Below are 12,656 nucleotides of genomic sequence, written 5' to 3'. Positions count from 1 at the left end.
GGTAGATAGATGACCATAGAGGGTAGATGGATAACCATAGAGGGTAGATGGATAACCATAGAGGGTAGATGGTAACCATAGAGGGTAAATGGTAACCATAACCATAGATGGTAGATGGTAACCATAGAGGGTAGATGGTAACCATAGAGGGTAGATGGTAACCATAGAGGGTAGATGGATAACCATAGAGGGTAGATGGATAACCATAGAGGGTAGATGGATAACCATAGAGGGTAGATGGATAACCATAGAGGGTAGATGGATAACCATAGAGGGTAGATATATAACCATAGAGGGTAGATATATAACCATAGAGGGTAGATAGTTAACCATAGAGGGTAGATGGATAACCATAGAGGGTAGATGGATAACCATAGAGGGTAGATGGATAACCATAGAGAGTAGATGGTAACCATAACCATAGAGGGTAGATGGGTAACCATAGAGGGTAGATGGTAACCATAGAGGGTAGATGGTAACCATAGAGGGTAGATGGGTAACCATAGAGGGTAGATGGTAACCATAACCATAGAGGGTAGATGGGTTACCATAGAGGGTAGATGGTAACCATAACCATAGAGGGTAGATGGTTAACCATAGAGGGTAGATGGTAACCATAACCATAGAGGGTAGATGGATAACCATAGAGGGTAGATGGATAACCATAGAGAGTAGATGGTAACCATAACCATAGAGGGTAGATGGGTAACCATAGAGGGTAGATGGTAACCATAGAGGGTAGATGGTAACCATAGAGGGTAGATGGGTAACCATAGAGGGTAGATGGGTAACCATAGAGGGTAGATGGTAACCATAACCATAGAGGGTAGATGGGTTACCATAGAGGGTAGATGGTAACCATAACCATAGAGGGTAGATGGTTAACCATAGAGGGTAGATGGTAACCATAACCATAGAGGGTAGATGGATAACCATAGAGGGTAGATGGATAACCATAGAGGGTAGATGGATAACCATAGAGGGTAGATGGATGACCATAGAGGGTAGATGGATAACCATAGAGGGTAGATGGATGACCATAGAGGGTAGATGGATGACCATAGAGGGTAGATGGATAACCATAGAGGGTAGATGGATGACCATAGAGGGTAGATGGATAACCATAGAGGGTAGATGGATAACCATAGAGGGTAGATGGATAACCATAACCATAGAGGGTAGATGGATAACCATAGAGGGTAGATGGTAACCATAGAGGGTAGATGGTAACCATAACCATAGATGGTAGATGGATAACCATAGAGGGTAGATAGGTAACCATAGAGGGTAGATGGATAACCATAGAGGGTAGATGGATAACCATAGAGGGTAGATGGATAACCATAGAGGGTAGATGGTAACCATAACCATAGAGAGTAGATGGATAACCATAGAGAGTAGATGGATAACCATAGAGGGTAGATAGTAACCATAGAGGGTAGATGGATAACCATAGAGGGTAGATAGATAACCATAGAGGGTAGATGGATAACCATAGAGGGTAGATGGATAACCATAGAGGGTAGATGGTAACCATAACCATAGAGGGTAGATAGGGTAGATGGTAACCATAACCATAGAGGGTAGATGGATAACCATAGAGGGTAGATGGATAACCATAGAGGGTAGATGGATAACCATAGAGGGTAGATGGATGACCATAGAGGGTAGATGGATAACCATAGAGGGTAGATGGATGACCATAGAGGGTAGATGGATGACCATAGAGGGTAGATGGATAACCATAGAGGGTAGATGGATGACCATAGAGGGTAGATGGATAACCATAGAGGGTAGATGGATAACCATAGAGGGTAGATGGATAACCATAACCATAGAGGGTAGATGGATAACCATAGAGGGTAGATGGTAACCATAGAGGGTAGATGGTAACCATAACCATAGATGGTAGATGGATAACCATAGAGGGTAGATAGGTAACCATAGAGGGTAGATGGATAACCATAGAGGGTAGATGGATAACCATAGAGGGTAGATGGATAACCATAGAGGGTAGATGGTAACCATAACCATAGAGAGTAGATGGATAACCATAGAGAGTAGATGGATAACCATAGAGGGTAGATAGTAACCATAGAGGGTAGATGGATAACCATAGAGGGTAGATAGATAACCATAGAGGGTAGATGGATAACCATAGAGGGTAGATGGATAACCATAGAGGGTAGATGGTAACCATAACCATAGAGGGTAGATAGGGTAGATGGTAACCATAACCATAGAGGGTAGATGGATAACCATAGAGGGTAGATAGATGACCATAGAGGGTAGATAACCATAGAGGGTAGATGGATAACCATAGAGGGTAGATGGTAACTGGGATGTATTCGTTAGTGCAACAGAAAACTTTTCGCAACAAAAAGTATCTTTTTAGACTAATTCAGGTAGGCGCCTCCCTGTTTCAGCCCATTTACTTCCAAGTGGATACACCCCAGCAGTGTTGCATTTATCATAGAGGGTAGATGTCAACCATAGAGTTTCACTAACCGTAGAGGGTAGATGACAACCATAGAGTTTCACTAACCGTAGAGGGTAGATGACGAGCCGTGTGATGAAGAAGACTACTGCAAACAGAACAAACAGGAAGTCACACAAGCGCTGGTACTTGGCGTAGTTGGCCAGCTTGGCTGCCTGAAAAAAAGGAGTAGGAAAAGCTTGATATAATTGAATGTACCTACTAGTTTCTGTGTCTGACTGAATGTTCCATGTCACACCAGAAGTTCCTTCTTCATGAGAAATAAGACTGATGTACATTCCAGTATCTACACTAGCATATCACTGAGAATGCATGGCCAACTCATTCTAAGTAGTATTCTAGTTTGTAAATGTGGACACTAGAACTGAGCCTGTGTGTCTGTGTGTGTGTGTGTGTGTGTGTGTGTCTCTGTGTGTGTCTCTGTGTGTGTGTGTGTGTGTGTGTGTGTGTGTCTCTGTGTGTGTGTGTGTGTGTGTGTGTGTGTGTGTGTGTGTGTGTGTGTGTGTGTGTGTGTGTGTGTGTGTGTGTCCGTCCATACCCACTCACCTCCAGTATGAAGTCTGATGCGTCGTGGACGCACATCACCAGGCTCCCGACACGTAGCATGTTGTTAGCGTAGGAGAAACTGATCAGGCTCACTGTTGCTAGGTGATGGATGAACATGATGGGGAAGTCCTGCAATTCAATAACGAACCAGGAGGAGGTTACCACAGCCACTGGGTCATAACGAACCAGGAGGAGGTTACCACAGCAACTGGGTCATAACGAACCAGGAGGAGGTTACCACAGCAACTGGGTCATAACGAACCAGGAGGAGGTTGTCACAGCAACTGGGTCATAACGAACCAGGAGGAGGTTGTCATACTTATGTCATGCAATAAAATGCCAATTAATCATACAATGTGATTTTCTGGATTTTTGTTTTAGATTCCGTTTCTCACAGTTGAAGTGTACCTATGATAAAAATTACAGACCTCTACATGCTTTGTAAGTAGGAAAACCTGCAAAATCGGCAGTGAATCAAATACTTGTTCTCCCCACTGTATATATAATTTAAAAAACTGAAATACCTTATTCACATAAGTATTCAGACCCTTTGCTAAAAGCCTCAAAATTAAGCTCAGGTGCATCCTGTTTCCATTGATCAGTCCTTGAGCTGTTACTATAACTTGATTGGAGTCCACCTGTGGTAAATTCTATTGATTGGACATGATTTGTAAAAGGCACACATCTGTCTATATAAGGTCCCACAGTTGACAGTGCACATCAGAGTAAAACCCAAGCAATGAGATCGAAGGAATTGTCCGTAGAGCTCCAAGACAGGACTGTGTCGAGGCACAGATCTGGGGAAGGGTACCAAAACATTTCTGCAGCATTGAAGGACCCCAAGAACACAGTGGCCTTCCAGAAGGACAACCATCTCAGCAGCACTCCAGCAATCAGGCCTTTATGGTAGAGTGGCCAGATGGAAGACACTTTTCAGTAAAAGGCACATGGCAGCCGGCTTGGAGTTTGCCAAAAGGCACCTAAAGACTCTCAGACATTGAGAAACAAGATTCTCTGGTGTCAGGAAAACCTGGCACCATCCCTACGGTGAAGCATGGTCGTGGCAGCATCATGCTGTGGGGATGTTTTTCAGCAGCAGGGACTGGGAGAATTGTCAGGATCGAGGCAAAGATGAACGGAGCAAAGTACAGAGAGATTCTTGATGAAAACCTGCTCTAGAGTGCTCAGCACCTCAGACTGGGACGAAGGTTCACCTTTGAACAGGACAAAGAGCCTAAGCACAAAGCCAAGACAACGCAAGAGTGGCTTCGGGACAAGTCGCTGAATGTCCTTGAGTGGCACAGCCAGAGCCAGGACCAGGTCATCTCCGGAGACCTGAAAATAGCTGTGCAGCAATGCTCCCCATCCAACCTGACAGAGCTTGAGTGAATCTGCATAGAAGAATGGGAGAAACTCCACAAATACAGCTGTGCCAAGCTTGTAGCGTCATACCCAAGAAGACTCGAGGCTGTAATCGCTGCCAAAGGGGCTTCAACAAAGTACTGAGTAAAGGGTCTGAATACTTATGTAAATGCAATATTTCAGTTTTTTATTTTTAATAAATTAGCAAACATTTCTAATAACCTGTTTTTGCTTTGTCATTATGGGGTATTCTGTGTAGATTGATGAGGGAGAAAAAACGATTTAATCTATTTTAGAATAAGGCTGTAACATAAAATGTTGAAAAAGTCAAGGGGTCTGAATACTTTCCGAATGCACTGTAATCTTAATCTCAGTCTTACAAAGTCCAACATAGCTTTAGCCTTATCCAACCCCGGACAGATTTTCTTGACCACATGGAATCCATGATGGAATTTGAATAATTCTATTAACGACCGGGACATTCTATCCTAATATCACATAAGTATAAATCCTGTCCCCTGTGCTGGAACTAGGCATTTAGAGGTTGAAACAAACAGCATTTCTGAGCAGAACCCATGTGACCTTTCATAATGAGTCATACTAAACTGCTCTAATCCAGTGGAGTCAAGGACATCCCTACGTATCTCACAACAGAAAGAAATATCTCAGCATACCTAGTAGTTTGTTTTTACATCTAGAGGCCAGTCTTTCTCCCCTTTCAAGTAGCGCTGTGTGTGTGTGTGTGTGTGTGTGTGTGTGTGTGTGTGTGTGTGTGTGTGTGTGTGTGTGTGTGTGTGTGTGTGTGTGTGTTCCCATCAAACAGACAACATCTGTTGCCTGTCTCACCTTGCGTTTGATGTCAGTAAACTGAGAGAACATGAGGGACCAGTAGAAGCCCAGCTCAGTCATGTAGTAGTGGTACAGGCCTGGAGTCAGGACCTGTTAGATAGTAACAGGGACCAAGACAGACAGGGTTTATGTTAACACGGACGGTACAGGCCTGGAGTCAGGACCTGTTAGATAGTAACAGGGACCAAGACAGACAGGGTTTATGTTAATACGGACGGTACAGGCCTGAAGTCAGGACCTGTTAGACACCAACATGGACCAAGACAGACAGGGTTTATGTTAATACGGATACAGACATTATTGAACGTGTATACCATACTACTGTCTTCTTGCACCCTCCTGGGTTTACTAGGAAGTACTCTTTCATTCCAAAATACTTCCAACCAAATAAAGAGGCAGCCTGTATAACGTCACCTGGTAGGGGTAGTTGTACCAGCAGTGGTGTGTATCCCACATCCATGGGCACTGTACAACACAGACAAACACAGTCAGTCTCAATTCAGTACACCACTGTTACGTCAATAGGAAATATGTAAATATACACACAATCACCGCAAATCTCACCTGCCATAGAAAACGAATCCCATAGGTAAATATGCACAGATAAAATGTAGACCTCCACCTGTAAATACATGACAGGGCTGGGGTCAGACAGAACAATGGACTGTAACCTCCACCTGTAAATACATGACAGGGCTGGGGTCAGACAGAACAATGGACTGTAACCTCCACCTGTGAATACATGACAGGGCTGGGGTCAGACAGAACAATGGACTGTAAACTCCACCTGTGAATACATGACAGGGCTGGGGTCAGACAGAACAATGGACTGTAACCTCCACCTGTGAATACATGACAGGGCTGGGGTCAGACAGAACAATGGACTGTAACCTCCACCTGTGAATACATGACAGGGCTGGGGTCAGACAGAACAATGGACTGTAAAAGAATGCGTGTCTCTGTCTCTGACCTTGCATACACTTCATAATTACACACATCCTGATGAATCATGTATTGTAGTCAGTGACAGAACCAAGCCAGTAGTAATGACAGTAGTCTGATTCATTTACAAATTAGACCGCCACACACACACACAACACATAACAACGCGTGCACAATCCCACAGAGGTCAAGGGCAAACTCATTAGTAAATAAGAACCATAGATCAAGACTAGATGTTATAGCCTATGATATGACCCTACATGTTCTATACCTGGTTTGATAACCTACATGTCCTGTACCTGGTTTAATAACTTACATGTACTGGGTTTGATAACCTACATGTCCTGTACCTGGTTTAATAACCTACATGTCCTGTACCTGGTTTGATAACCTACATGTCCTGTACCTGGTTTGATAACCTACATGTCCTGTACCTGGTTTAATAACCTACATGTCCTGTACCTGGTTTGATAACCTACATGTCCTGTACCTGGTTTGATAACCTACATGTCCTGTACCTGGTTTAATAACTTACATGTACTGGGTTTGATAACCTACATGTCCTGTACCTGGTTTAATAACCTACATGTCCTGTACCTGGTTTAATAACCTACATGTCCTGTACCTGGTTTAATAACCTACATGTACTGGGTTTGATAACCTACATGTCCTGTACCTGGTTTGATAACCTACATGTCCTGTACCTGGTTTAATAACCTACATGTACTGGGTTTGATAACCTACATGTCCTGTACCTGGTTTAATAACCTACATGTCCTGTACCTGGTTTGATAACCTACATGTCCTGTACCTGGTTTAATAACCTACATGTCCTGTACCTGGTTTAATAACCTACATGTCCTGTACCTGGTTTAATAACCTACATGTCCTGTACCTGGTTTGATAACCTACATGTCCTGTACCTGGTTTAATAACCTACATGTCCTGTACCTGGTTTAATAACCTACATGTCCTGTACCTGGTTTGATAACCTACATGTCCTGTACCTGGTTTAATAACCTACATGTACTGGGTTTGATAACCTACATGTACTGGGTTTGATAACCTACATGTCCTGGGTTTGATAACCTACATGTCCTGTACTTGGTTTGATAACCTACATGTACTGGGTTTGATAACCTACATGTTCTGTACCTGGTTTAATAACCTACATGGTCTGGGTTTGATAACCTACATGTCCTGGGTTTGATAACCTACATGTCCTGTACTTGGTTTGATAACCTACATGTCCTGTACCTGGTTTAATAACCTACATGTCCTGGGTTTGATAACCTACATGTCCTGTACTTGGTTTGATAACCTACATGTCCTGTACCTGGTTTGATAACCTACATGTTCTGTACCTGGTTTAATAACTTACATGTACTGGGTTTGATAACCTACATGTCCTGTACTTGGTTTGATAACCTACATGTCCTGTACCTGGTTTGATAACCTACATGTCCTGTACCTGGTTTGATAACCTACATGTCCTGTACTTGGTTTAATAACCTACATGTCCTGTACCTGGTTTGATAACCTACATGTCCTGTACTTGGTTTAATAACCTACATGTTCTGGGTTTGATAACCTACATGTCCTACATGTCCTGTACTTGGTTTAATAACCTACATGTACTGGGTTTGATAACCTACATGACCTGTACTTGGTTTGATAACTGTTACGTTCCCCAGTTTTCTGTGTTGTGGTATGTATTTTAGTGTGTGTTTCAGGAGATAGCTTCCTGAGTTCTCCATGGCTAATTGATAATTGGAGAGCTGACCACGCCCCCTCGTCAAGAAGCAGCTGACACTAATTACCTTTGCCACCTGAGGAATATAAAAGCCAGTGTTCTGTTCAGGAAAGGAGATCTTTTTTGGAGGGAGAGAAATCATTAGAGAGAGAAGATTTTGGAAAGATTGGAGAGAGAGATCCTTGCTTGAGAATTTGATTGTGATAAAGTGTTGGTTGTTTCTCAGAGATTTGGTATGTACTATATAAGTTGTTGCTGAGGGAGCTGATTGGTTATGTCTTATGTGTTATAGGACGCACTGTTTTGATTATTGAAATTGTTTGTTAATAATTGTTCTGTTTCATTTGTTCCCAGGGGGGAAGGAGAAGGCACTTTGGGAGTGCTTAGGCAAGAGGCCCGCGGGCATACATATACCCGTAGTATATTCATTGTCTAGGCACACTAGGTAAGACCTGGGCGGACCACCCCCTGTATTTTGGTTAGGGCACCAGGTGGTGCTAAGATAGGTAAGTAGTGGGTAGGCAGGTTAGATAGGAAAGGGGGAAGTTTTGATATTTACTTTCTTTGCTTTGGTTCCGTCCAGCCCCTTTTCCCCATATTACCGTAAGGAAATAAATCCTAGTAACGGTAAAATCTGCCTTTGTCGTCCTTACTCACGCCTACAGTCCATACCTCTTACACTTCACAGGGAGTTGAGTTGCAGCAGGGAGTTGCGTTCCCTCTTCTCAGAGGCGTGCGTAACAATAACCTACATGTTCTGTACCTGGTTTAATAACCTACATGTACCTGGTTTGATAACCTACATGTCCTGTACCTGGTTTAATAACTTACATGTACTGGGTTTGATAACCTACATGTCCTGTACCTGGTTTGATTTACCTACATGTACTGGGTTTGATAACCTACATGTCCTGGGTTTGATAACCTACATGTCCTGTACCTGGTTTAATAACCTACATGTCCTGTACCTGGTTTAATAACCTACATGTCCTGTACCTGGTTTAATAACCTATATGTCCTGTACCTGGTTTAATAACCTACATGTACTGGGTTTGATAACCTACATGTTCTGTACCTGGTTTAATAACCTACATGTCCTGTACCTGGTTTAATAACCTACATGTACTGGGTTTGATAACCTACATGTCCTGTACCTGGTTTAATAACCTACATGTACCTGGTTTAATAACCTACATGTACTGGGTTTGATAACCTACATGTCCTGTACCTGGTTTAATAACCTACATGTACTGGGTTTGATAACCTACATGTCCTGTACCTGGTTTGATAACCTACATGTCCTGTACCTGGTTTGACAACCTACATGTCCTGTACCTGGTTTGATAACCTACATGTACTGGGTTTGATAACCTACATGTACTGGGTTTGATAACCTACATGTACTGGGTTTGATAACCTACATGTCCTGTACCTGGTTTGACAACCTACATGTCCTGTACCTGGTTTGATAACCTACATGTCCTGTACCTGGTTTGATAACCTACATGTACTGGGTTTGATAACCTACATGTCCTGTACCTGGTTTGATAACCTACATGTCCTGTACCTGGTTTAATAACCTACATGTCCTGTACCTGGTTTAATAACCTACATGTACCTGGTTTAATAACCTACATGTACTGGGTTTGATAACCTACATGTACTGGGTTTGATAACCTACATGTACTGGGTTTGATAACCTACATGTCCTGTACCTGGTTTGACAACCTACATGTACTGGGTTTGATAACCTACATGTCCTGTACCTGGTTTGATAACCTACATGTACTGGGTTTGATAACCTACATGTCCTGTACCTGGTTTGATAACCTACATGTCCTGTACCTGGTTTGATAACCTACATGTACTGGGTTTGATAACCTACATGTCCTGTACCTGGTTTGATAACCTACATGTACTGGGTTTGATAACCTACATGTCCTGTACCTGGTTTAATAACCTACATGTCCTGTACCTGGTTTAATAACCTACATGTACTGGGTTTGATAACCTACATGTTCTGTACTGGGTTTAATAACCTACATGTCCTGTACCTGGTTTGATAACCTACATGTCCTGTACCTGGTTTAATAGCCTACATGTCCTGTACCTGGTTTGATAACCTACATGTACTGGGTTTGATAACCTACATGTCCTGTACCTGGTTTGATAACCTACATGTACTGGGTTTGATAACCTACATGTACTGGGTTTGATAACCTACATGTCCTGTACCTGGTTTGATAACCTACATGTACTGGGTTTGATAACCTACATGTCCTGTACCTGGTTTAATAACCTACATGTACTGGGTTTGATAACCTACATGTACTGGGTTTGATAACCTACATGTCCTGTACCTGGTTTGATAACCTACATGTACTGGGTTTGATAACCTACATGTCCTGTACTGGGTTTGATAACCTACATGTACTGGGTTTGATAACCTACATGTCCTGTACCTGGTTTAATAACCTACATGTCCTGTACTTGGTTTAATAACCTACATGTACTGGGTTTGATAACCTACATGTCCTGTACTTGGTTTAATAACCTACATGTCCTGTACCTGGTTTGATAACCTACATGTCCTGTACTTGGTTTAATAACCTACATGGTCTGGGTTTGATAACCTACATGTCCTGTACTTGGTTTAATAACCTACATGTTCTGGGTTTGATAACCTACATGTACTGGGTTTGATAACCTACATGTCCTGGGTTTGATAACCTACATGTCCTGTACTTGGTTTGATAACCTACATGTACTGGGTTTGATAACCTACATGTCCTGTACCTGGTTTAATAACCTACATGTCCTGTACCTGGTTTAATAACCTACATGTACTGGGTTTGATAACCTACATGTTCTGTACTGGGTTTAATAACCTACATGTCCTGTACCTGGTTTGATAACCTACATGTCCTGTACCTGGTTTAATAGCCTACATGTCCTGTACCTGGTTTGATAACCTACATGTACTGGGTTTGATAACCTACATGTCCTGTACCTGGTTTGATAACCTACATGTACTGGGTTTGATAACCTACATGTACTGGGTTTGATAACCTACATGTCCTGTACCTGGTTTGATAACCTACATGTACTGGGTTTGATAACCTACATGTCCTGTACCTGGTTTAATAACCTACATGTACTGGGTTTGATAACCTACATGTACTGGGTTTGATAACCTACATGTCCTGTACCTGGTTTGATAACCTACATGTACTGGGTTTGATAACCTACATGTCCTGTACTGGGTTTGATAACCTACATGTACTGGGTTTGATAACCTACATGTTCTGTACCTGGTTTAATAACCTACATGTCCTGTACTTGGTTTAATAACCTACATGTACTGGGTTTGATAACCTACATGTCCTGTACTTGGTTTAATAACCTACATGTCCTGTACCTGGTTTGATAACCTACATGTCCTGTACTTGGTTTAATAACCTACATGGTCTGGGTTTGATAACCTACATGTCCTGTACTTGGTTTAATAACCTACATGTTCTGGGTTTGATAACCTACATGTCCTACATGTCCTGTACTTGGTTTAATAACCTACATGTACTGGGTTTGATAACCTACATGACCTGTACTTGGTTTGATAACTGTTACGTTCCCCAGTTTTCTGTGTTGTGGTATGTATTTTAGTGTGTGTTTCAGGAGATAGCTTCCTGAGTTCTCCATGGCTAATTGATAATTGGAGAGCTGACCACGCCCCCTCGTCAAGAAGCAGCTGACACTAATTACCTTTGCCACCTGAGGAATATAAAAGCCAGTGTTCTGTTCAGGAAAGGAGATCTTTTTTGGAGGGAGAGAAATCATTAGAGAGAGAAGATTTTGGAAAGATTGGAGAGAGAGATCCTTGCTTGAGAATTTGATTGTGATAAAGTGTTGGTTGTTTCTCAGAGATTTGGTATGTACTATATAAGTTGTTGCTGAGGGAGCTGATTGGTTATGTGTTATAGGACGCACTGTTTTGATTATTGAAATTGTTTGTTAATAATTGTTCTGTTTCATTTGTTCCCAGGGGGGAAGGAGAAGGCACTTTGGGAGTGCTTAGGCAAGAGGCCCGCGGGCATACATATACCCGTAGTATATTCATTGTCTAGGCACACTAGGTAAGACCTGGGCGGACCACCCCCTGTATTTTGGTTAGGGCACCAGGTGGTGCTAAGATAGGTAAGTAGTGGGTAGGCAGGTTAGATAGGAAAGGGGGAAGTTTTGATATTTACTTTCTTTGCTTTGGTTCCGTCCAGCCCCTTTTCCCCATATTACCGTAAGGAAATAAATCCTAGTAACGGTAAAATCTGCCTTTGTCGTCCTTACTCACGCCTACAGTCCATACCTCTTACACTTCACAGGGAGTTGAGTTGCAGCAGGGAGTTGCGTTCCCTCTTCTCAGAGGCGTGCGTAACAATAACCTACATGTTCTGTACCTGGTTTAATAACCTACATGTACCTGGTTTGATAACCTACATGTCCTGTACCTGGTTTAATAACCTACATGTACTGGGTTTGATAACCTACATGTCCTGTACCTGGTTTGATTTACCTACATGTACTGGGTTTGATAACCTACATGTACTGGGTTTGATAACCTACATGTCCTGGGTTTGATAACCTACATGTCCTGTACCTGGTTTAATAACCTACATGTCCTGTACCTGGTTTAATAACCTACATGTCCTGTAC

At 42.4% G+C, this 12,656-nt stretch overlaps 1 protein-coding gene across 1 annotated transcript in view; it reads right to left on the bottom strand.

Moving 5' to 3' along the window:
* The window catches only part of LOC120065488 (ceramide synthase 5-like), a 47,445-nt gene that overhangs the window by 7,238 nt on the left and 27,551 nt on the right, over nucleotides 1–12,656 (bottom strand). Inside the window, exons 4-8 of the mRNA XM_039016534.1 lie at nucleotides 5,819–5,876; nucleotides 5,669–5,719; nucleotides 5,252–5,344; nucleotides 3,044–3,172; nucleotides 2,546–2,652 (exon numbers count right to left, since the gene is read on the bottom strand). Of these exons, the coding sequence (XP_038872462.1) occupies nucleotides 2,546–2,652; nucleotides 3,044–3,172; nucleotides 5,252–5,344; nucleotides 5,669–5,719; nucleotides 5,819–5,876 (438 nt within the window). The remainder of the gene's footprint in view (nucleotides 1–2,545; nucleotides 2,653–3,043; nucleotides 3,173–5,251; nucleotides 5,345–5,668; nucleotides 5,720–5,818; nucleotides 5,877–12,656) is intronic.

Source organism: Salvelinus namaycush, chromosome 20 (genome assembly GCF_016432855.1).
Source record: "Salvelinus namaycush isolate Seneca chromosome 20, SaNama_1.0, whole genome shotgun sequence".
Taxonomy (NCBI): domain Eukaryota; kingdom Metazoa; phylum Chordata; class Actinopteri; order Salmoniformes; family Salmonidae; genus Salvelinus; species Salvelinus namaycush.
This window is presented reverse-complemented; position numbering and strand designations above follow the sequence as displayed.